General features: G+C 42.3%; 1 protein-coding gene, 1 long non-coding RNA gene and 4 other non-coding genes across 6 annotated transcripts in view; all 6 read left to right on the forward strand.

The window, feature by feature from the left end:
- The window catches only part of LOC141764401 (uncharacterized), a 44,694-nt gene extending 24,074 nt beyond the window's left edge, over positions 1-20,620 (forward strand). Inside the window, exons 12-22 of the mRNA XM_074629629.1 lie at positions 1,348-1,446; positions 2,176-2,360; positions 4,052-4,133; positions 6,019-6,086; positions 9,488-9,595; positions 10,112-10,213; positions 11,120-11,258; positions 11,618-12,417; positions 12,521-13,178; positions 13,802-14,393; positions 18,688-20,620. Of these exons, the coding sequence (XP_074485730.1) occupies positions 1,348-1,446; positions 2,176-2,360; positions 4,052-4,133; positions 6,019-6,086; positions 9,488-9,595; positions 10,112-10,213; positions 11,120-11,258; positions 11,618-12,417; positions 12,521-13,178; positions 13,802-14,393; positions 18,688-18,784 (2,930 nt within the window). The 3' untranslated portion in view covers positions 18,785-20,620. The remainder of the gene's footprint in view (positions 1-1,347; positions 1,447-2,175; positions 2,361-4,051; positions 4,134-6,018; positions 6,087-9,487; positions 9,596-10,111; positions 10,214-11,119; positions 11,259-11,617; positions 12,418-12,520; positions 13,179-13,801; positions 14,394-18,687) is intronic.
- Positions 20,621-22,143: 1,523 nt separating this feature from the next.
- LOC141764403 (uncharacterized) lies at positions 22,144-24,761 on the forward strand. Its single transcript, XR_012593262.1, has 7 exons — positions 22,144-22,322; positions 23,149-23,242; positions 23,522-23,593; positions 23,797-23,893; positions 24,091-24,157; positions 24,345-24,414; positions 24,602-24,761. It is a non-coding gene; the product is annotated as an uncharacterized LOC141764403 (long non-coding RNA).
- Positions 23,632-23,720, forward strand: LOC141765459 (small nucleolar RNA SNORD60). The gene has a single exon (XR_012593508.1). It is a non-coding gene; the product is annotated as a small nucleolar RNA SNORD60 (small nucleolar RNA).
- On the forward strand, positions 23,932-24,021 carry LOC141765463 (small nucleolar RNA SNORD60). Its single transcript, XR_012593512.1, has one exon. It is a non-coding gene; the product is annotated as a small nucleolar RNA SNORD60 (small nucleolar RNA).
- LOC141765461 (small nucleolar RNA SNORD60) lies at positions 24,194-24,277 on the forward strand. The gene has a single exon (XR_012593510.1). It is a non-coding gene; the product is annotated as a small nucleolar RNA SNORD60 (small nucleolar RNA).
- Positions 24,451-24,534, forward strand: LOC141765460 (small nucleolar RNA SNORD60). The gene has a single exon (XR_012593509.1). It is a non-coding gene; the product is annotated as a small nucleolar RNA SNORD60 (small nucleolar RNA).
- Positions 24,762-25,817: the final 1,056 nt, after the last annotated feature.

Here is a 25,817-nt window from a genome sequence, read left to right on the forward strand (position 1 = left end):
ATTGTGGTGTCGAGCCATGCTGACAGATTTCTGCTTCCATATTATTTCATTAGGAACTATTTTCTGCCAAAGGTGGAAAAAAACTATGGAAACCATCCGGAGCTAAGTCTATGGATTATCCTAATCGACCAGGACATTTCCTTTTCTGTTTTTGAAGCATCATTTTTCCGTGCTGCATTTATAGAGTTATTGCAGGACTGAGTCCTAAATCCCGGAAATTAGTTAGCATTTTAGCACTTCCAGTTTCCTCGTCTGGAAGTCAATGGGTTTTTTGAATGGGTTTGTAGTTAGAAGTCTGAAATAAGGTCTGTGGTTAACACAAGATTAAGAGATTTTTAATGTTTTGTTCTTGGATATGAAATATGTCAGTTATTACCCAATTTGTGAATTTTTAAGCGTTTATGCCTCTTAAAAAAGGTGGTTGCTAACAAGTGGCTAAAAGAAACTACTAAACGTCATCTTGACGAACACTAGGCCTCCTTTACAGCCTCGTTGTGTATACTCACGCTCATGCGACCGTGGTGTAGTTGGTCTATAGCCTAACGTTAGCTTTTTACTTCTAGTGATTGCATTTACGCTTCAAAAATCATAAAAGCGGTGTTCATTTGTGGAGATTATCTTGCTGAACAAAACGTGTCAGTATCATAAACGTTTGTTTTCCATGGAGTTTATTTTCTGCAATAATCCAAAACCCAATGGAAAAATCCCACTGGCTTTTTGTCGAGGGAACCAGGGCGATGCTAACTTCCTGGTTGGCCTACAAAAATACATCATCCCTGCAGCACTCTATTCACTTCCATTGTACTGGAATAGCTTTCTTGTCATTTGAGTGAACTGACCCTTTAACTGAAATATCCAAATTAATGGCACCATTTTTATAACTTCACTTACTATACATATTAGATACAAATTTGAGAGGCATTATTCACCATTTTATATATATTTACTTATAATTTAGCTTGAATCATTGGATGTTATATTTAAAGTAAAGTAATTGTGTTTTGAACAGTGCTTGTCTGCACAGTAATTGTTAATATTGTGCAGACAACCTTATGATGAACCTGCCTAAGTCTCAAAATTATTTAGACAACCACTATGAATAATTACGTGTTTATGAATGTGTAGGTGAGTGAGTGTATATTTGTGAGTGTTTGCTGGTGTTAAAACACATTTATATATGAAACTATATTACACACATTATCTTATGAATCTGTGAAGCTGTTGGTTAGTTGCTGCAGTTTTGCTAATAAGAATTTTCTTCAAAAATAGAATAAAATAGTGGCAGTAACAAATATGTGTGTGTGTGTTTTGTGCGTGTTTTTTGTGTGTGTGTCGTGTGTGTGACAGGTGCGCGGACTGCTGAGCTGAGTCCTCAAGGTTCTCCAACTCTGGGACAGCAGAGCAGCACCAGTGAGGAAATCTGGGTGCTACGCAAACCGCTGTCAGGTAAACACACAAGTGTGTTTTCTGGTAACAATGTGAAACTACGTATTTGAGGATGGAGGAGAAGGTTCCACTGCCAGTGGTGGAAGAAGTACTCAGATCTTTTACTTAAGAAAAGTACCAATACCACAATATATAAGTACTCCATTACAAGTAAAAGCCATTCATTTAAAATCTTACTTAATTAAAAGTACAAAAGTATTATAATCAAAATGTACTTAAAGTATCAAAAGTACTTGTTTGGCAAATGATATATTATTATATTTATATTATATTATATATTATATCAGTAGTTAAGTTCAGTGGTTCCCAACCCTGTGGTCAGACACAGGGTCACACAATAAATCTGAGGGGTTGTAAGATGATTTATCAGGTAGAAAAGAAAAAACAAAGTTCTGCTACACAAATTTCTATTAAGGTTTTACACTTTTCTCTGATCTTTTCTCACATTTTTGCAAAATGTAGGAGATCTCTTTGGGATTCAAACAGTTATTTAAGTGAAACTATTTGAACAATTTCGGGGGGAAACTACAGCAGCAACTGATTTGTTTTTTTGTAATCAGAAACTATATTAGTCAAATAAATGTAGTGGAGTAAAAAGTACAATATTTTCCTCTGAAATGTAGTGGAGGTACACATACCTCAAAATTGTACTTAAGTACAGTACTCGAGTAAAAGTACTTAGCTACTTTCCACCACTGTATCCTGCAATGTGTGTGTTTGTGTGTGAAGGTGCCGAGCGCAGCGGCAGCGTGGGCAGCATCGGCAGTATTCGGTCAACCAGCAGCTTGCAGAGCTCTGGAAACACACATGTTCTGACCACCCCTGCACCGAGTCCACACCCGGCACCAACGCCAGGGGTCAACACACACGGCCTTAACGCTCCAGGCCTGCACGCACAAGCTGAAGGGGTGAAGGTAAAGAGACTCTTTGCTTTTATTCACATGCACTTGTTTGCACACGTTTCCACATTGCTAACTGGATCTTTACAAAAACAACAAACACGCTGTTTCTGGGAAACAGAAAAACATTTTCAGGAAACAAACACAACCCTAGTCACCTGGTTAACCACAGTTCTGTTTCCTGCTCAGTTTGTTCTTCCGCCGGAGAGATCAGCAGCGCTTTTTTCAACAGTACAGACAGGTGCATTAAGAAGGTGGCCTTTTGGTTTGTCCTTTTTATCAATTACACAGTAAAACTAAGCCTGTAAATGCCAACATCAACCTTTTCTGCCTGAACAAACTGTAACAGTTCAATTCTAAACTCTGTGTATCTCTATCCCTGAATATTTTTATCCTCCTCACCATCTTTCATTGGTGGTAGATTACAGCACATATGTATGAACAGTATATCTTGGTAGAATGATGAAATATGCAAGTGAAATTGTCAATATGTATGTTGTCCTAAACTACATCAGCTACTGTTGTATTAGTAGTATTTGTATGATTTGAGTCTGATATTTACTTATTTAAAAGGTACAGTGTGTAGGATTTGGTGGCATTTAGTGGTGTGGTTGCAGATTGCAACCAACTGAATACCCCTCCGCTCACTCCTCCCTTTCCAAGACTGTGGTAAAGTGATCCACCGAGTGCAAAACCGTGGTAATGTTGTTCACCTCGCTCAGAGGCCATCCATACCATAATAACACTACTTTAGAAGTAATGGAAGTCTGACGGCGGCTGGCGGTAACACGGTTTTGCACTCTGCGGCTCACGTTACCGCAGTTTCAAAAGCGTGTCGGAGAACTACGGTGGCTTTCAGGTGTCATAAAAACGTGAAAGTCTCTCTCTAGAGCCGGTGTTCAGTTTGTCCGTTCTGGGCTACTTTAGAAATATGACGGACCAATATGGCGAACTCCGTGAAGAGGACGCACTCCCTATGTAGACATGAAAGGCTCATTCTAAGCTAACGAAAACACAACGATTCTTAGTTTCAGGTGATTATACACTAATGAAAATATAGTTATGAATATTATATTCCATTTCTGCTAATAGATCCTCCGAAATGCTACACACTGGCCCTTTAAGTGCACCATGATATCATACTTAAAAAAAACCTGCAATGGCATTTGAGCACAAGTATTATATGTATTTTTAAGGGCACAGCTGATCAATATAACAGTTGGCCCCCGCAGCAACACAAACTTGCTAACTAGATTCAAAACAGTGAAGTGTCTTTAGTGCATTTTTGTCTGTGCATGATGTTGATTTTTTTCTTCCATTGTCTTGTGTGCTTTCATTTTATAATCTGTGATGTCACCCTGCAGGTCTGCTCTCTAACACCTTTAGCACATTCTAAATGTAATTTACGGATGTATATTTTTAGGTACTACCTTAAAGAAATACTGAATTAGCAATTAGCTAAATTGGATGGTGCTCCCATATTACACTAGAAGGACATTGTCTATTTAAAGAAGTATTTATTCAGGGATTTCTGCTGCATCTGTTGTTGGTAAAATGCAGGAAATGCAGGAAGAGGAAGCCCGAATCTGTCTGTTATATGAGCACTTAGTCCACTGAACTGAGTCACAAGGGACCTCTGGGATGTGAATGATTATGCTTGAGTAAATGTTTCATTTTGTGAGTGTGTGTGTGTGTTTGTGTTTTAGCTCCTGGCCACCGTGCTGGCCCAGTCGGTAAAAGCCAAGGAGCATCTCTTGGAGCAGTCGCAGTCTGTTGAGCAGTCAGCGAGTAAGCACACAAACTCAACATAAAAGATTCAGCTTTACTTGATTTGTGCTATTTTTCATGTCTGTTTTGCTGCTGCCTTCTGCTAATTGATGAAAGACAGCATTGATTCAAACAGATACTACAAAGTCTGTCCTTGAATTCTACCATTGCTGATTCAAAGAAAGCATTCTGTCTGTAGTAAAATGATAGCAATTGAAAAAGATGTGTTCAAAAGTACAAGAAGTGCCTCAGGGCTTGTTATGATCGCTGCTTTTATAAATCTTTTTTTTCCCTTCATATCACTTTTAGTCAACCTGGCCCTCTAAAGACCACCTGTCTGTTCATATCAGACAAATGCAGCATTTCCTGCCCCCGTCCTTGAATAATAGTAATATAAGTTATGCTTTATTTATAAAAGCTGCTCTAAAATGTTGTTCTAAACAGCCAGGGACAGGTCACTCTGTCCTGGGAGTAATCTTTTTTAGTTCTAAGGATGGTTTTACGCTTTAGCTGCTTGTAATAAGCAAAATAAAAACTAAAGTGTGATTAGTCTGAGCAGCAACAGCCACCACAGATGAAGAGACATACTGCAAAAATTCAAATGCTTCACTGTAACATTCAAAGAGGAAAACATGAAAAGAAAGGTACAAGTACAGTCGGATAACATCAGCCTTAGAATGAAAAGCACTCATCATATAAAACTCCAGTAAATCTGCTAAAGAATCAGCAGATGACACTCTGAAATTGATGTTGAAATGAGCATTTTTTTAAGTTTAGTCTGGCAAGTTTTGCTGTCATTTATTAACCGCGGCATAATGTATATTGAATAACTTTATTAATGAATATATTGGCTGATGTAACATGTAAACTTCATTCCTGATAAGGCATTTACTGCACAAGTTCACTTGTGCTCTTGTTATCCATTGAGTATTTGCTTTGGGCTACGGAAAGTAGTAAATTTACAATGTGTCTATAAAACACATTTGATGTATTTATACGCACATACATTTATACGGTGTCTCGGGTTTCCCACTGAAATTTGGGCAATGTGCTTGTAATTGTAGTTAATTTATTACTCTCACTTTGACAGAAGCGATATAAATTAGCATATTTTAGTCTGCTGTCACTCTACTGGTTTAAGTGATATGTGGGAAGTGTGGTGCTAAAACAGCACCACCGAGACTGCCAACTCCGAACGCTGCTGCCAAAATTATTATGAAGGACTACACAGGCAATATAAACCAAGCTTCATTTAATTCCTCCACTGCTTCTCATCCTCAAAGACTGCACTTGATCACTAGATAAGACAATTCCTTGGCTTTGCAACAAGGCACCATTTCAGTTTCCAGGTTCCTTAAGTTGTTAATAATTTATTAGAACAGATTTCTCGTAAGAATTGATTTCAGAGGAAGAAAAGTTCATAAGAAGATCTTCATTTTGCAAATAATTAACTAGAATTGACTGCAAAAATATGAACTCATAATTGAATGAAACAAGCGTCTTCTATTTTCTATGAACAAGGAAGTACAGTACTCGTTTCCACTATAATTTGTAAATAATTACATGTTTCTTTGTAATAATCAGTTACAAATTAACTCTGCTCTAAGAAATTAATAAACTCCAGGGCACAGAAACTAAAGCACTGCCCAGAAAAGCATTTTATAAATAACTAGTTTGATACATAAAATAGAAATATGTCATGTGACATGCGCAAGGCCAAAGTGAATTTATACAAATTAAAACAAAATGTTTGCTAGACATACAAAATGGTTGATGTAAAAATGTATTCTAACAAAATACAAAAGAGTGAAATAACAAAATTGTCCTTTACTGCTAAAAGTAATATATTTGATCTTTTCCCCTCTTGTTTCTCTCCCTTGTCTCACCTCTCCACCTCCACCTCAAGGCTCCTCCAGTTGCACAGTTCACGAACAGCGATCGTTTGAACGGAAGACAGAGGAGGATGATGGGAAAGTGAGTTCTTGGATGGCAGATTGGTTCACTCTGGAGCCTCCCTCTTTGTGTTGCTCCCGTTTCCTCTCAACCAGTGCTTTGGTTTGAGAGAAAGGCATCTACCAGGGTGGGTTCAGTGGGCACAGTGAGGTGTCGGCCAGGGTGGCACCTGAACAGATGACACCCTGAGGATGGGCATGCGAGTGTGTCACCATGGAGACACGCAGAGTGACAGACACGTGGAGGAGTCAGTCGCTGTCTTGCCTTCTGTCCCTCTGCCCACCCCCCTGTCCTCACACCACACTACACACCAGCAGGCCTCCACATGCTGCTGCTCTGCTCTAGAACCGACGCTGTGTGCTCCGTAAAGCTGAGGGTTAAATTCACTGTGTGTGTCCCGGAAGCAAGCATTCAGTGGTTGCCAGGCAACAGCAGTTTTCCGTCACAGAAGTGAAAGCAGTAGCGTGTCCTCATTGGCTGAACTCATCCAACATTCTTTAACACTAAATTCATTCACAAAATATAACCAGTGTTTTTCAAAAAAAGATTTAATTTGACCCGTAAAGGGGTCAGTCAACACAAATTAGTAAAAAACATTCTTTCCCACTAACCCTTAGTGGATTAAAGAACGAGATCCATTTACGGTATTACTACTGAAGACCCCGAAGTGATCCTATTGCGTATTTTAGTAGCAGTTTGTTAGAAACAGTTTTGAGCATACATTTAGGGAGTATTGTCCTTTGAATTTGTGCTGGTGTTGAGCACCTTGGATATTTGTTCTGTAAGACAAACTGACAAGTTGAACAGGTCTTTATTTTATATTCCAGAACAGGTTCCCATTCCTTGCTGGTGAATGCTTTTTAGATTTAGAGCAGGGTTGAATTTGGGGATTACAATGGAAGTTTCTGTACTGTTTTCTAGAACAGTCTTCTCCCCTGTGTTCTAGAGTAGGCTGCTACAGTCTTCTCTCCTGTGTTCTAGAATAGGCTGCTACGGTCTCCTCCCCTATGTTCTAGAATAGGCTGCTATAGTCTTCTCTCCTGTGTTCTAGAATAGGCTGCTACAGTCTTCTCTCCTGTGTTCTAGAATAGGCTGCTATAGTCTTCTCTCCTATGTTCTAGAATAGGCTGCTACAGTCTTCTCTCCTGTGTTCTAGAATAGGCTGCTATAGTCTTCTCTCCTGTGTTCTAGAATAGGCTGCTACAGTCTTCTCCCCTATGTTCTGGAATAGGCTGCTACAGTCTTCTCTCCTATGTTCTAGAATAGGCTGCTATAGTCTTCTCCCCTATGTTCTAGAATAGGCTGCTACAGTCTTCTCTCCTGTGTTATAGAATAGGCTGCTACAGTCTTCTCTCCTATGTTCTAGAATAGGCTGCTACAGTCTTCTCTCCTCTGTTCTAGAATAGGCTGCTACAGTCTTCTCTCCTGTGTTATAGAATAGGCTGCTACAGTCTTCTCCCCTATGTTCTAGAATAGGCTGCTACAGTCTTCTCCCCTATGTTCTAGAATAGGCTGCTATAGTCTTCTCTCCTCTGTTCTAGAATAGGCTGCTATAGTCTTCTCTCCTGTGTTCTAGAATAGGCTGTTATAGTCTTCTCCCCTATGTTCTAGAATAGGCTGCTACAGTCTTCTCTCCTGTGTTCTAGAGTAGGCTGCTATAGTCTTCTCTCCTGTGTTCTAGAATAGGCTGCTACAGTCTTCTCCCCTATGTTCTAGAATAGGCTGTTATAGTCTTCTCCCCTATGTTCTAGAGTAGGCTGCTACGGTCTTCTCTCCTATGTTCTAGAATAGGCTGCTACAGTCTTCTCTCCTGTGTTCTAGAATAGGCTGCTACAGTCTTCTCTCCTGTGTTCTAGAGTAGGCTGCTATAGTCTTCTCTCCTGTGTTCTAGAATAGGCTGCTACAGTCTTCTCCCCTATGTTCTGGAATAGGCTGCTACAGTCTTCTCCCCTATGTTCTAGAATAGGCTGCTACATTCTTCTCCACTATGTTCTAGAGTAGGCTGCTACAGTCTTCTCCCCTATGTTCTAGAATAGGCTGCTATGGTTTCCTCCCCTATGTTCTAGAATAGACTGCTACAGTCTTCTCCCCTGTGTTCTAGAATAGACTGCTACAGTCTTCTCCCCTGTGTTCTAGAATAGGCTGCTATAGTCTTCTCCCTTATGTTCTAGAGTAGGCTGCTACAGTCTTCTCCCCTATGTTCTAGAATAGGCTGCTATAGTCTTCTCTCCTGTGTTCTAGAATAGGCTGCTATAGTCTTCTCTCCTGTGTTCTAGAATAGGCTGCTATAGTCTTCTCTCCTGTGTTCTAGAATAGGCTACTACAGTCTTCTCCCTTATGTTCTAGAGTAGGCTGCTACAGTCTTCTCCCCTGTGTTCTAGAATAGACTGCTACAGTCTTCTCCCCTGTGTTCTAGAATAGGCTGCTATAGTCTTCTCCCTTATGTTCTAGAGTAGGCTGCTACAGTCTTCTCCCCTATGTTCTAGAATAGGCTGCTACAGTCTTCTCCCCTATGTTCTAGAATAGGCTGCTATAGTCTTCTCTCCTGTGTTCTAGAATAGGCTGCTATAGTCTTCTCTCCTGTGTTCTAGAATAGGCTACTACAGTCTTCTCCCTTATGTTCTAGAGTAAGCTGCTACAGTCTTCTCCCTTATGTTCTAGAATAGGCTGCTATAGTCTTCTCTCCTGTGTTCTAGAATAGGCTGCTACAGTCTTCTCCCCTATGTTCTAGAATAGGCTGCTACAGTCTTCTCCCCTATGTTCTAGAATAGGCTGCTATAGTCTTCTCTCCTGTGTTCTAGAATAGGCTGCTATAGTCTTCTCTCCTGTGTTCTAGAATAGGCTACTACAGTCTTCTCCCTTATGTTCTAGAGTAAGCTGCTACAGTCTTCTCCCTTATGTTCTAGAATAGGCTGCTATAGTCTTCTCTCCTGTGTTCTAGAATAGGCTACTACAGTCTTCTCCCTTATGTTCTAGAGTAGGCTGCTACAGTCTTCTCCCTTATGTTCTAGAGTAGGCTGCTACAGTCTTCTCCCTTATGTTCTAGAGTAGGCATGTTCTAGGGCAGGCTGCTATGCTGTGTTATATGATAGTCTTCTCCCCTGTGTTCTAGAGTAGGCTGGTACAGTCTTCTCCCATGTGTTCGATAGCAGGCTGCTATGCTGTGTTCTACAATAGTCTACTCCCCTAAGTTCTAGAGCAGGCTGCTACAGTGTTCCCTATGTTCTAGAGCAGGCTGTGACAGTCCTCTCCTATATGGTCTAGAACAGGCTGCTATGTTGTGTTCTACAATAGTCTTCTCCCCTGTGTTCTAGAGCAGGCTGCTATGCTGTGTTCTAGAACAGTTCTATGTCCCGTGCTCTAGAAGAAGCCTCTGGACTCTTCTAGAAGCAGGCAGTAGTGTTCTGTGTTCTGTGTTCTAGAAGCAGGCAGTAGTGGCGTGGCTGGGTGAGTTTCAGCTGCAGTTCTACACCACCCACTTCCTCACCGCGGGATATGATCTAGACACCATTAGCCGCATGACCCCTGAGGTAAGGTCATGACCCCTGACCCCCTCACGCCCCGTCCCTTGTCTGTCAAGGCTCCGCCCAGCACAGCTCTCAAATCAGCTCCCCACTGACGTGGATGATGTCATCATGACCCTCCTGTCTCTGTCACCTGACCCCCGGTGTGAGTCCTGAGCCTCAACCAGTCACTTCTCATGCTCTGTCTGCTTCATTTACATACCTGTGTTCACACATGGCCGTGTGTTCCAGTCTGTGCTGTAAACGCTACCCTGTGTTTGTCCTTGAGTGTGTTTTTAAGTGCCAGTGTGTGTGTTTGCGTTTGTGTATTGAAGCGGACACAGTGGTATGACATAAACCCCCTAAAGGCAGGGGACACTCATCAGAGATTATCCAAAGCAAAATATTCCTGAAGGCATATCACACACAGCTAATGTACAAATGTCAAACGCACGCATAAAATTGTTTACATTTAAGAGAAAAAAAACACCTACAGTAGTTGTGGAGAATTCCTGATGTAACTAAGTGTGCTTTGCGTTGAAGGACCTGACGGCAATTGGAGTCATGAAGCCTGGACATCGAAAGAAGTTAACATCAGAGATCAGCAAGCTGCCCTCCACAGACTGGCTGCCAGACCACAAGCCTGTAAGGCTCTCACATGTACTACACAAACTAGAAAAGGGGGGAGATGTTGAGTTTTGGCAGCTGCACAAACACAAGCATATACTACATATATACTAGGGCAGGCAATGTTAACGCGTTACCGCAAATTCGTTTTAACGCCACTGATTTATTTAACGCATTAACGCAACTAGTGATTTTTAGGTTGTTGCGGGCTCAGTTTTAAAGCTATAGTGAAAATACTGGTATCATATGAAACTAGAACGCCTAACTAGAACTAGAACTAAAGGAATCCATTGGTACCAACCATGACATACTAGCTTGTACTGGCATGGCCATTTTCAAAGGGGTCCCTTGACCTCTGACCTCAAGATATGTGAATAAAAACAGGTTCTATGGGTACCCACGAGTCTCCCCTTTACAGACATGCCCACTTTATGATAATCACATGCAGTTTCGGGCAAGTCAGCTGTTGTTGCCTGTTGGGCTTGAGTTTGCCATGTTATGATTTGAGCATATTTTTTATGTTAAATGCAGTACCTGTGAGGGTTTCTGGACAATATTTGTCATTGTTTTGTGTTGTTTTCAATTTCCAGTAATAAATATATGCATAATTTTGCATAAAGCAATATTTGCCCACTCCCATGTTGATAAAAGTATTAAATACTTAACAAATCTCCCTTTAAGATACATTTTGAACAGATAAAAAAATGTGTGATTAAATTGCGATTAACTATTGACAATCATGCGATTAATCGCGATTAAATATTTTTATCAATAGACAGCCCTAATATACTGTATACACATGCACGATCTTCCAGTTTGTTTTTCAGAATCAAAATGCAGTCGAATTATACTCTGTATCTTGTAATCTGTGCACAAGCGTTTTACATTGTGCCCATGTTTGTGTGTCCCTGTGTGTGTTTTTAGGCCAATCTGGCAGACTGGCTGTCTCACCTGGGTCTTAGTCAGTACTACCAGGTCCTGGTGCAGAATGGGTATGAAAACATTGACTTCATCTCCGACATCAGCCTTGAAGATCTGCAAGAGATTGGCATTACCAAACTCGGTAAGACACTACTACAATATTAAGATGTGGAATAAAATATTATAATAACAAAGCACATATGTTATAATATAAAGTTATTATTCAGTTTCTTGCCGAATCATATTATTGCAGTCCAGTAGCAAATGTTCCAAGGCCCGGTACCGGTCCTCAGCCCAGGGATTGGGAACCTCTGTTAGATGTATACTAGTGCAGGATGGGTCGCCATCAAAGATATTATGTTTTCCAGGAACTTTAAGAGTCCATTTCATGGCTACTTTTATAAGATAAACAATAACAAATAGTCTCTTCCTGCTTTGAAGTCAAAAATATGTTTTTACTGTCTTTGTACTTCACAATAACTATTTCTTTCCTCCCCTCAGGCCATCAGAAGAAGCTGATGTTGGGAGTGAAGAGACTGAAGGAGCTCCAGAAGGGAGAGAGAAGCTCTGAGCCTCCTCAGAGCCCCTCTACACCTCCATCCAGCCCAGGTGGCAGCACCGGCTCAGAGCCCCGCAAGGAGGTGAGGAAGCAGAGGGACGGCGGCCCCAGCCCGCTCGCCAAACCTCGCCCAGGTCTCACACATTCACAGACCCCTCCCCACTCACTGACACAAAGCCCACCACAAACCCCCCCACACGGCCGGACCCAGCAGGCCTCCCCAAGGGCTCGGCCGCGCCCCTCCACTCAGATGGCGTCAGTAGATTCGTCAGTACCGCTGCTTCGCCTGCCCAGTGAGGAGGAAGAGCGACGGAGGACTCACAGTCTAATTGGCTCAGAATCAGACTCTAGATACGCCACCGTGTGCCGCAGCAGCTCCTCACATACCGCCCCTAATGATGTCACTGTTAACCGCAGCCAATCATCTGTCACCCTCCGTCCCCGTCGGAAAGGTCGGCCCCCGACACCACCTAAACGGTCCTGTTCTTCCATTACTGGGGGTGACGGGGAGGGAGAGGGACAGGTGGAGGGGCTGCTTGGGCTGCCAACCTATCGAGAGCGGCGAGCCAGCGACTGCGGCAGCCTGGGATCAGCTTTGAGATCTCAGGAATCAGCAGGCCTGGAGAGATCAGAGGGGGCTTCTGGGAGTGTTCGCAGCCTTGCCGCCATGCTGGAAACATCCATCGTAGGTGGAGCCAAAACCCTGCCGAGGAATCTGGGAGGCAGCACCAACTACCTACAGGTGTGTGTGTGTGTGTGTGTGTGTGTGTGTGTGTGTGTCTTTATGTCTGGTTGGTTTTAAAATGTTTATTAGCATGCATGCATAACAGTCATGTGACCTTCAGGTGAGTCCGCCATTACTTCGTCGGCAGGCAGGTGCAGGCGGTCTTGGAGCTGATGATGATGATGTCTTAAGTCGGCGCAGGACCATCAGTGGACCAGAAGGCCTTCCTGGTGATCAGATCGACCTGTTACCTCGGCAACCAGCCCAGCAACGTCCAGAGCCTCGGCCCCGCTCCACCGTGGTCTCCTCAGCATCAGAGATCACAGACGGCACGGCGACGCTCCGAAGGAGGCCACGTCCTCCGCCGACAGACTCTGAGGCACCTGCATCCGTGGAAACCAATGCTGTCACCATGACAACCGGCTCTGACACCATACGCAGGAGACAACGCCCGTCCGAGCATACAGAAAGTGTCATTCAAAGCAATAACCAATTAGACTCTCCCAGCAGTCAAACAGATAGCAGCCAGAAAAACGGAGGCGAGCCGCAGCAGAACGGCGGCGTGGTCCTGAGGCGGAGGCCGGTCTCTGAGGTATCTGATAGGACGGAGGCCAACAGAGAGAGCTGTGAGTGGATGGAGGCTAGAAAGTGTCTGAAGCCGCCGGTATCACCCAAACCGTCCACAGTCACCCTGAGGAAGGCACAAGCTGACCCCCCGACACCGACTCGCAGGGTACCCATACCCGGGCCCGATAATACTGAGATGGCACAGAGCCCTGGTGAGATACACACACATGTACACACTAAACTGAAGACTTGGTATGTAGTCACTTTCAGTTCAGTCTGTCGTCGGAAAATATTTTAAATATAGTCTACACTTAAACTGATATCAATTGTTTTAGGTGGCCGTCCCCTGTAGTGGACCTCAGCCGGACAATGGTGAAGCGTACTGATGTTTCCAGAAGTCTTTTATTTATTACGGAGGTGGAGTCAAAATAAAAGTCACATTATATAAACAAGGCGACTATCAAAATAAAAGCTTGTAGAAAGTAATTACCTTATAAACGGACCTTAATACACATTTAAGAGTCATTTACATCCCCATCCACAGCACTGTACTGCTTTGCTCCGATGCCAGTGCTCCTGTCTGGGGGCGTACCAACCGTCATCTACTATAAGTAATACACGTATACTATGGATAAGTACCTCATACAACCCCACTTCAAAACACCCGAACTATCCCTTTAAAGATTTTAATTATAGCTGACATTTTGACCAAAGATGATCTCCATCTGGCAAACGGATATCTGCCTAGATGTCCAGCACCAATCTCATACATGTTTTGTGAGTTTATCAGTTTGAAATAAAACTGACATGTTTCTGTCTGCCTCTCTCTGACCAGACTCGAAGCGCGTCCCTCCTCCTATATCACCGAAACCCCGTGGGCCTCCAACAGCACCTAAACCAGGCAAAGCAATAGTAGCTTCAGCTGCCTCGAGTCCTGCTGCTACCAGCCCAGCTGCAGCCAGCCCCACCCCGGCACCCAGACCCTCCTCTCCGCTCTCCGCCGCTCCTCTTCCAGCTCCTGACACCCCCTCTGCTCCCTCCCTCTCTCCGGGACTTCCCCTTACTTCCCCCTCTCCGGCCCAGAGCCCCTCCACGCCCTCGCCACACCCTGTCAAACCTCCCCGCTCCTCCATCGCCGGCCTCTCCATCGACCTGCTGGGAGGACGGGAGGCGGAGGAGGAAGAGGAGAGGAGGAGAGAGGAAGAGGAGAGGAGGCGAGAGAGGGAGCACAGAGAGCAGGAGGAGGAGGAGGAGAGGAAGAGAGCAGAGGAAGAGAATCTTAGGGAGCTGGAGAGTGGAGTAGAGGAAGTGGAGCAGGAGGAGGAGGAGGAGGAGGTGCAGCATCGTTTGGAGGAGACCAGTGCCTCCTTGGCTGCAGCTGTGCAGGCTGTTGAACATAAAATCAAAGAGGAGGACGCACAAAATGAGTGAGTATTTATGAAGTTATTTGCAGATTGTATCATGTATATCCAACTACAATCTCTCGGGACCACTTGTTGGCTTCTAAATTGATGATGAGGATCAGAGCTTAAATGAGCTTTTCCTCACACAATGTAGAGCTGCAAAGTGAGAGGACTTATGTCAGGCGTTGAGTGTTATGGAAGTAAAAGTCCTGTTCATCTTCTGCATCGACAGTGTTTTGTTTTGGCAGTTGGAGCACCTCCAACTTGATACTCCTCTTTGTACATAAAATATTAATGAAATACATTTAACATTTTGGGAAATATGCTTCTTCTGAAATCACATACTATGCACTAACTTCCCAATATGTGTACTATCGCTCAACATACTTTTGTGTGAATAAACAGTAGTATGTATCTTTTCGGACGCACTAAGCAGTAATTTTATGTCATCACTTCCTGAGAGCCTCCTTGCCTGTTGGAGACATGTCACCATGGCAACCGGTGCTGACCTAATGTGACCAAAACGACGGTTTATGAGAATCAAAGTCTGAATTAATTTAAAATATACTGTATATTACATCTAGCAAAGTGAAATCTTATACTTATAGTTAAATTGAAGCATTGATGTTATGCCGCCGTAGCGTCCAGCGTTACATACTGTAATATTTTGCCTGAAATAGTATGCAATTCACGTACTATTTGTTTCATACTAAGGTTTTGGACATACTAAAAAAACTCACATACTGTTTTAGCGTACTAAATAGCATGTTATATGGAATTATGGACGCAACCTTAGAGATCAATACTACTCTAATGTCAGGACATGGTTAGCCTAGCTTAGCATAATGACTGAAAGTGGGGGGAACCCATAGACTGTATATAAGAAGTAGACGTGGTCACCGTGACATCGCCCATTGGTTTGTGGACTACCATTTTGAAGCCTCGAGTTCAGCATTTTGGCCATCGCCATCTTGGTCTTTAGCAACCAGAAGTGACACGAGAGGGTGGAGCCATTTAACACGCTGAATAAGACATTTATAGGCAACCTTAAAGGTTATAATTAACTTTTATGAACTGAAAACACGCTGTGAAAGGGTTAAAGGTCTAAGACGAAAACACAGACAACTCCCAGACCAGACAACGCCGTGGTAGCGACCTGTCAATCACAAGGTAGCCACGCCCTAAAGCATACTCTGCTTTATGGTCTATTTGACTCTAAATGGGATCATAATTTACTAAATGAACATCATGCTGTATTGAAGAAGACTTGAAACTAGCGACTGAGACCATAAACTCATGTTTACAATGTTTACCGAGATAATAAATCAAGACTTCTTTACAATCTGACTTCTTTTTGCAACCAGAGGAGTCACCCTCTGTTGGCTATTAGAATGCAAGTTTAAGGGCGCCTGGGTTAGCTCAGTTGGTAGAGCGGGCGTCCATGTATCAAGGCTTGGTCCTGACCGCGGCGGCCCGGGTTTGAATCCGGCCCTTTCCGCATCCACTCTCTCTCTCCCCCCTTTCAAGACTCTATCCACTGTCCTCAATAAAAATGGAAAAATGCCCCCAAAAAATAACTTTAAAAAAAAAAAAGAATGCAAGTTTAAGACACTGACTAACACATTGTATCCTATTATTATTAGGTCCTTAATGTGCCACACTGTATTTCCCAACACATATTGTTTGTGTATGTGACTAACAAAACGTCTGGATCCTGTAAAGCAGAAGTGTAAAACAAGAATTTGTGGTTTCAAATGAGTCACATACTGTAACTTTTTATTGGTGAATTACAGCTGTGGTTCAACGACAATGGTAAGAGACTTCTACCGAAACCTGAGCTCACCACCAACATTTTTAAATCTCGTCCTCAGAAACAAAGCGAATAAGCATATTGTCTAAAATGTTGAAACTCCCAGGAAACACTAAATCACTGAGTTTAAAGCCAGCTGAAGCTAAAGTTTACACTTTGTAGAAACCTGATAAAACATTCAGTGTTTTAAATCATGATTATTCACTTTCTAGTTCTGATAAACTGATAAACTGATCACAGCTCGGATTGTTTTGCCTCTGGCTGGCATCTGTACCATAGCAACGGTTGCTAGGGCTGATGTGTACTTTAGTATTTAAACCGTCAAAACAAACAGAGGGATACAAGGTTAGAGTATTTATAACCGATTGCCGTGACGTAAACATGGTAAAACCTTGGTTACCGTGGCAACAGCATGTGCATTTTAATACTATAACAAACACTCTGAGCAAGCAGCCACTTTCTCAGAAATAGAACAGAAGAGTAGCTGAAGCGTCTACAGCACAACCAAACACACATATTTGCATCTCCTGTGGCTGCTTAACAATAATGTTTTTAATGTGAGGCAGCAGCAGCAGGACTTGTTACGCTAGCATTAGCAGTGACTTCATTAATACAGCTGTAAGGAGAGTGAACAGAAAGCATTGAAGCTGTTATAAACTGGATCAAACTGTACTGGATTACATGCTGTGAATCACTCGTACTGAATACGAATCCAGCGTGGAAATGGCAGACTGTGCCACAACCAATACAAACTACCATCTATAGAGATAATTACTGAATGTAAATATAGTTAAAGTCTATTGCAGAGAAAATGAAGACCATAAATACACGTAAAGTCAGACCACAAACAGGCAATGGTAACCAAAAACGCTAGGCAAAGGCAGGCACACCAAACTGACATCAAAGAATTAGCGGCGATGAAGGCCGACTGTTGCGTCGCCTCACGTCGCCTTTGTCTTGGCCAAAATGTTGCACTCGAACGCACTGCAAAGACTACAGCCGACGGCCAACTACCACGTACGTCCTGCGTCTGCATGAGAGCAAATAACTCTCCACACCAAAAAAACAAAATGGGAAACCGGAAGACCGAGGAGTGTGATAAACAAGCTGTTGTTATGATACGTACATGAAACAAAGCGCTGTTAGCCGTCCACCTTCACACCACTCCCACTCACCACATAGCTTCATTCCAGATGGCCATGTCGCTGTGAAAATATCTGTGTATTGGAATGATCAGATGAGATGAAGATGAAAAATTGAGAAGAGCCTTCTGTATTTTTCCTCTTGAGTTTACTCGTTGGCTTGTTTTCCTCACGTCCGTTTCTCTTCTAGTGCACTGATTTGTTTAAGCTGAACAGCCAATCAGAGTGATTTTTCTCACTGACGAGCTCCGCCGCCGATTCAACATGCTGAATCCGCCAAAAAAACTCTGACACGGGCAGACTAGAGCCGACGGTGCGGCACACACCGAAAAAACTAGGATGACAGACGCTCACCGACGGCCCCAAACTGCCCGACAGCCAACCGTCAGCTTGGTGTGTCAGGGCTTTAAGAAATGCTAAGACAAACTGGCCCAGACATGAATGGAGGGTGATAAGGGGGGACAGGTGACAGCAGGACTAATGAGAGACAGGTGAAAGCAATCAGGGCGGGGCAGACAATCACACAGCTGGGAAACACACAATGACAGGAAGTGAAGTATCTGAAACAAGAGACAAAAGTGAGTGTACCAAAATAAAAAACAGGAAATAATAACTGAAAACTGGAAACAAGAGCTGTTTCTCATTTCCCGATTTTGTGCCTAGTCATCTCCTCGCTCCTCACTCCACACTCCTCCGGCTTGTGACCCAGAAATGATCTCAGCTCTCCATCTTGAGGGACATCCCAATTACTAAAATGCATGCAAAAAGAGACTACTATAACTGTTCCTTTTTCATTTACAAGTTGTAGTTAAAGATGATCAAACCTTCTGCCCTTCACCGTTTGTGTAGCGGCTCATAAGGCTCTGTTCTAACCGCATTCCTTAATGACATCTCACCTAGGGCGACACCCAAGTCACCTGCTTTAATCCTTACATGATGTTTACAAGTGCAAACAGCTGCTGACAGAAAATTATTATATCAATAATTTATATCTAATTTGCTGTATTTCATGTTGTCATATAGATAGACAGGAGTGTGTTGTGTCGCATCTCCTCCTGGCGTCCTCCGCTCGCATCTCCCGTGGGAGGGACTAAGACGCGAGGAGAGGAGTCGAGGAAAGGAATCGAGGATGTACAAACTGGGAAATGGGGAAAAACCCAAGGAAAACATAACCTTAGAGGAGAGCGGGCCATGACATATCATTAAAATAGATCTTTAAAATGCTAATTAACAATGTGGAAAAAAATACCTCTAAAACCATCTCATACTCTCCACTTCACATCTCTAATCTACTACTGTGACTGTGCCGTCTGCCTCATTATCAGCTAAACTCTTCCTGGTTTTTTTTTTGCTATCCAACTCCCAGCGCTCTTTCCAGCAAAAAGTCCACAGTCTCCATCTTGGACGACATCGGCAGCATGTTTGACGACTTGGCAGACCAACTGGATGCGATGCTCGACTGATCTCCTGCCCACGTCTCATCTCCAACAGGCCCTTTTCCCTTCACCCCACCCTCATCATGTGTAGGTGTATCAAGAAAACTCTCCCAAGGCTCGACGCTGGCGCTCTGAGAGTGTGTGTGTGTGTTTGAGCGCTTCTCATGTAGCCTTGTACAGTAATACCGAGGAGGGGGTCCTCTTCGTCTGGCGCAGTAGCTCTAGTGCACCTCCCGATGCGAGGAGGAGGCCGCTCCCACACAACCTCTGACCTCTGCAGCCCAGCGAGTCGCTGCCGAACGCCACCGCCGCCACCCAGCCTCAGACAGCTGCGTGGACCCAGAAGCACAATCATTTTCCTCATCCTTTTATCTCTACAGACTCTGACAGAGATGCTAAGTCAGTCAGACGGGGAGGCAGACAGATAAGCATATTGCTTGCAAAAAAAAAATAAGCACATAAACTGAGTGACAGACAGGCAGATAGAAAGCTTGATAGATAGACAAGATGCATACAGATGAGATACCGGAAAGCGTTTTTAAAAGCACATGGAAAAGACAGGCCGCTTTCTGAGTCTGTCCCACTCCTGCGATGTCAAAAGGATGCATTTACTCCAGATGAATCGCAGCCTCTGTTTCTCTTCTGTATGAGTGGAGGATTGTGGTTAGCCGGACTTCCTGACCTGTGTGTTGTCTCTCTTCATGTTGTTGTTGTTGCTGTTGTTGTTATCGTTGCCGTTGTTGTCGTTACGACTGTGTGTAGTCCCTGCTGATGCTCATGTCAATGTCCTCCCACTCGTACAGTAGTTATTCTAATGATCAGAACGACGATATAGATGTGTGTCCACGAGACACTCGCATACAAAACACACACACAACATTGGTTTTAATCTCGCTGGTGTTCTGCTTCGTTGGTGTTTCGCTCCATCTATGGAGGTTTGCTTGGAAATGAATCTACACATTTACATAACATACACACAATTACATGCAAAAGACACATATATACAAGCACACTCATGCCGTGTATCCCTTTGTCCTGCTGCAGTGAACAGTGTTTTTAAAAGATAATCCTATATTTCAATGCTTTATATAGTACATCCAGTATACATAGAGTTTATAATATACCTGGGTATTTGAGCTGTTAGAGCTCCCTCTAGTGTTGGTTAGTGAAACTGCCTCTAATCTGCCCACCTGCCATCTTGTCTCCCCCTCCTTTTGACCTCCCTCTGTGTCTGTTTTGTTAACTCTGCATCTCTCTGTGCCTTGGTAGTGTTCTTTCATATATTTTTTTGGTTTTTTTTCTTGTTTTCCACTCACATGTTTAATGGTTTCTCTGGATCCTTACAAACCCTTGCTCCTCATGTGTCTGTGATGTCAAAAGTAGCTTATAGGTTGAGTTGTGAGTCCTATATGATCCCCTAAAATCAATCACCCTGTCTGCAGTCCTGCTGTAACCATTGAGAAGCCTCTGCGAGCCCATATAAGCGCCCTCTGTAAGCTGTAATAAACTGGCTCCGCTCCGCTCCTCCTCGGCTTCCCCAGTATTCAGTGATCCCCCCATGTAGGCCAGACAGTGGATCAACCACCAGTGTTCATCCCAATGAAGAGTCCACTTGTATTTTTATGCTCTTTGAAAACAAAGATATATTTGAGAGACAGATGGTTCTATGTGAATAATAATAATAACAATAATGATGATAATTATAGACAGGAGAGGTGAGCTGATTGAGCCTGTACATTTATGGTTGAGTTCTGGATGTGTTGTGACGGCTGTTGTGCCATGGTTGGGTTTAGGTTGTGTTTCTGCTGTGACGATGCATTCCTGTACAGCTGTGATCAGAATAAATGTATAAATTAAACCTTACATGACTCTTTAAGCGTGGTTCTTTTTAGACCTCATTTGCTATTTGTAGACTCTTTCTCTTCAGCAACCTCAATTTTACATGAATTACACGCTTAGCCTCCACATGTTTCCATTCAGTCACAGTAGCTTTAGTGAGGTTGGGTTGGGCAATAAATAATATGTTAAATGATATTAGGAGTTTACATTCGACAAATATTACATATAATGGGATTTTTCAGGGGCCAGTATTATTTAGACTAAATATTTTAAATGTTGACCGTTTTAGGCACAATTAAATAAATAAGTATATTAAAGGGACTGTTTGTACATTTTTAAGCACGCTTGCACATGCGCGCTCGTGTGTGGCTGAAGTACCCGATCTGCCTGCTTGCCTTTACTCACAACACCGCGCGCGTTGCTGCTGTCTCGCTCCACCTCTAGACGTGAACGCGCGCTCACTCCACACTGAAGGAGACTTCATAGCTCTGGATTATCTAGTGAATGTAGAGTGGACGTTTGTGCAGAAATAACTGCTGCAGCTCCTCCAGACCAACAGAGGTTTTCCGTGTCTTGTGAAGTGACGGGGCTCCGCAGCGAGTAACGTTATCACCGGCACCCGGTCGGAGACGGTAACGTTTCTCTTCCTGCTTCAGCCCCGCAGGAAGAGTAACCTTACCGTCTCCGACCTGGTACCGGTGTCTCCCGTTCTCTCCGGCTGCAGTCGGAGGCGATAACGTTTCTCTTCCTGAAGAAAGAAAAGCCAACACTAGGATCAGCATTGATTCATGGAGAGACCTTCGTCTAGTCAGCTAACATTACTGCCAAGCAGCTGAAATATAGAGTGATATTGTGGTTTTAGCTGACGTGTGTCGCCTCACTGTTTTGAGCGATGCTTGTTCATGTCTATTTAGAGCGAGCACAAGCGCGAGCCCGACGCTGACTTTCGTTGACTTAACGGCCACAGGTGTCGCTGTTCACAAGCATTTTTGAAAGTTACAAATAGTCCCTTTAAAAAATAAATAAAATCTAATTTAGAGGCTTTTTTAAATCCTCAGAAAACAGTATAAGGTTTGGTTGATGTCCAGTCTCTACTGGGGGACTTTGGACTCAGAACCTCAGTATTTATAAAAGCCATGCTGCAGCCCTGTTCACGTGTTTTCTTAAACATCATTGTATGCTGCATAAAATGACTATTCCTTCTTTAGCATTTAAAAAAACTACAACTCCCATGAGGCTTTGATGAAGCTTTTGCCTCTAAGACTCATGGGAGATGTTGTTTTTCAACGCTAAAACAACATCATCGTTTGTTTTATATTTTTTTAAATTGATAGACATTATATTAGTATATTATCCAGTGCATTAATAAGATCCCGATAAACAAAGAATATGGCCCGAAAGTCCCATGACAATGTCTTGCATTTAAGAAAGACCGACGAACGGAGCAAGCTAACCATTAGCTATGGAGCTAACGGCTAACCATAGCTAACTAGCTCTCCCAGGAAGGAAGTGACGTAGGTGTTCCGCAGACGGAAGCAGTATAAATTGATCTCCTCTGTTCTTCCAGTCCTCTGTCTGTCTGTCTGTCTGCATGTCTGCATGCAGGATGGCCGGAGACATGAACCGTCGGTGGCTCTTTCAGCAGTTACTCCTAACTTTACTCCCCGGTAGCAGAGACGACCGGAGCGGGTTAGTTCATCTGGAAGCAGCCTGGCTGGTTAAACATGTGAGTATACTGGGTCTCTCACATGTTGGAGGACTTTAGAGACTAACTGATCACGTTGGTCTGAGCAGCAACACGTGGGTGTTCTGCATGGGGCCTGAGCTGCCACGTGGTGTTTCACCACCTAAAAACTGTATAAATGTGATTTAGAACATAATTTTTCATTTTTAAATAATGAATCTGTTATTTTACATTTATCCACAAAACATGTCTTTGCTAGGTCTACAATTAACCCCAATTTAGTCACATTTTCTCCATCATAAGAATGTGGTGTTGAATAATGAACATTTAATCTAATACATTTGTTACTTGAAAATGTTATATATATCTGAATAGCAGCAGACTCTGTTAAAGATTTGTATTTTATATCTACTGTTATAGGTTAGATCATGTAACCTGGAGTTACCCTGCACTATACTCATTTTTAATAGTCTCTTCTGCGCTATATTCACTTTTTTAATAGTCGTGTATCACAGCATATTATTATATTCAGTTTTAACCGTTTTCTTCATCTCCTTGTATTTTTATATCTGGTATACTGTACTAACTTTTTTACTAACATGTTTTGCACTATGGAACTGTGATGCTGGAAACTTGAATTTCCCTCAGGATCAATAAAGTTACTATCTATCATGGAAGTTTATTCTTGATCTTAATACAGTATAAATAAAAGACCAAAGGTCCACCTTATTTTATTGCACATTAAATGTGCCTGTGTTAAATCAAAGTTATTGAGTGGGAATGAATGAAATATGAAATGGCTAAATTAAGGTTACAACTGATGCAGCTGGAATTTATTCATGACCCTTTGTCTTTTCTTTCCAGTAAGTCACATGGAGGCCTGCTGGGCTCGGTGCCTGGATGATTTGCATGAGCTGTTGAGATGAAGAAAAGGAATTTGCCTTGAAGATGGGCTTTACTGGGTAAGTGCAAATGTGAGTTAATGTGCATCATAAACTGCAATGTGAGTAAATAAGGATATGATTGACTGGTAGGCCTAAATATATGACACTTTGACATATCAAAAAGGTGAAAACCGATGACTTAAAACCCAATTAACCATGTAATCTCTACAAATGTGATTTGAAAGTAATGCCACACCAACTTTTCTAACAGCTTATGAGAGCTAACTGCTGCTCCTGATTTTAACTCCCATCTGAGGCTCCTTTTGATTTTTAAGTCTTCCTCTTTTTGCTGTACAGATGAGCGTGGTGAGACTCAGAGGGATGGATGCTGCTGTCTGAAGAGCAGGACCTCGTGGAGTCTGACAGCTGGTGAGTCCCTGCAATATGTTGGCATATGAATAACTTGTAGCCTGTGATGACAAAATCAAATAACTTTTCTGACACCTACTATGAGAGCTGAACTCCAGCTCCTGATTCTAACTTTATTCTGAGGCTCCGTTATTAGTATACTAGTGCAGCCTTTGCCTCAAATGTCACATTTCACTGACTTTTTTTTCCTCTAATTGTCACAGGTCAGAATGACGAGACAAAGATCTGCGGTCGCTGTGTTTCGGATGGTCCTGAGATCGAAGCTCGTATTGACGAGGACCTCGTTGGGTTTGAGAGCTGGTGAGTCCTTACAGTATGTCAGCGTTTGAATAACTTGTAGCCTGTGATGACAAAATCAAATTACTTTTCTGACACCTACTATGAGAGCTGAACTCCAGCTCCTGATTCTAGCTTTTTACCTGAGGCTCCTACAGAAGACGTATGTACATGTTTGTTTCTTAATATGAATTAAAACTGAGCTACTCTTCTTTTTACAGGTTGAATCATGACTCGGATGGGAAAGTAACTACATGTTCCTGATGATGACTGGTGGTCTATTTCATGGTAAGTCGGTGTTCATATGTTGCATATTAATAGTACAGCCAATGATGACATACCAAATTACTTTTCTGACACCTCGTATGAGAGCTTTCAGCTCCTGATTCTAACTTTTACCTGAGGCTCCTACAGAAGACATTATGTACATGTTAGTTTCTTAATATGAATTAAAACTGAGCTACTCCTTTTACAGGTTGATTCATGACTCAACAGATGGGAAAGTGACTACATGATCCTGCTGATAACTGGTGATCTAGTTCATGGTAAGTCGGTGTTCATATGTTGCATATTAATAGTACAGCCAATGATGACATACAAAATTACTTTTCTGACACCTCGTATGAGAGCTTTCAGCTCCTGATTCTAACTTTTATCTGAGGCTATAGTTCATATATTTTATTTGTGTGTCACACAGCTTGTTCTAGTCTGATCTGTATTTGTCTTTTTCAGGTACAACACCAGAAAACTGCTGCCCTCAAGTGATCCAAACAAACCTTGAATGAAACTACAATTTTGTTAAACAAAGAACAAAATAAAATGTTTGGATAATATTGAAGCTATTGCATCAAACTGTAAACTTGTTTGTTGAATAAATAGTAACTCAGTTAAATCTGTCTTCTCACTGGTTTGTTGTAATGAAACTGGGAAACCCAATTGGTACCATTTTAATGTATTTGTGCCCCAATAGTACCACAGTAACCATAATGGGACTGATGGAAGGCAGTAAGTTTCTAGTTTGTTAGAAAAGACTTGAAATTAAGTTGGCGTTTTATGGTTCAGTTGGCCACAGACCTACTTGTCTTTAATTTTAATATTTATATAGGTTATGTTAAATATATAACTTTGCCAGATACTTTTAAGTTAATCACCTTCTGTGGGTGGGACACAAAGTAAACATGTTCCTTTGCCATTTTAGATTTGCTATCGCAGCTTGACGACGCACTTAGTTTGGCCCAATACATTTGAATATTCAAATAACTGAAGAGTTGAGTTGCAAATAGGAGTTAGAGGTCATGGAGATTGGAGGACTGTTTCCATCAGTGTGAAACAACATTTAACGGCTTCAAAGGTTAACTTAAATCTAGCTGTCTGATTAGCCTCTATTTTAAAACATTGGTCAATCAATTTGGGAGGAATAGCTATTTCAAATCTTCTAATTTGATACTTTTTGTTGACATTTGGATCACAGATTATGCATTTGAAAGCAGTGGAGCCCTATAACTACATTTAAACTGGAGAAGAATCAGGTTTCACACTTTAGTCTCTACCAGGGATTTTAAAAGCTTGGAAAAAGGCGCTCATCACTGTTAATTTACTAGCTTTGTTATACTCATGATTATTTGATTCAATAGATGCTCAAAAATTGAGCCAAGATATCCTTTGAAAGACTACAGACTACACCAAATACATAAAATGTCTGTCCTATAAGGCATTTATTAGCATCTGACTCTGGGAAAGTAAAGAATAAGTAAACGTATCCCAACATTACTGTATCTCTGAACTGTCGAACCAAATCACACACATTTAGGCTATTCTATTTGATCTTCTTTTGATAACTAATGTAATTTTTCACTTCCATTCACTGAGCCTCCTCTGAAACTGTTTGGAGCCCCTCACACTTTAGAAAAGCTGGTCTATACAGCACCACAGTAGATGTATCATCATT

Source organism: Sebastes fasciatus, chromosome 3 (assembly GCF_043250625.1).
Source record: "Sebastes fasciatus isolate fSebFas1 chromosome 3, fSebFas1.pri, whole genome shotgun sequence".
NCBI classification, from domain to species: domain Eukaryota; kingdom Metazoa; phylum Chordata; class Actinopteri; order Perciformes; family Sebastidae; genus Sebastes; species Sebastes fasciatus.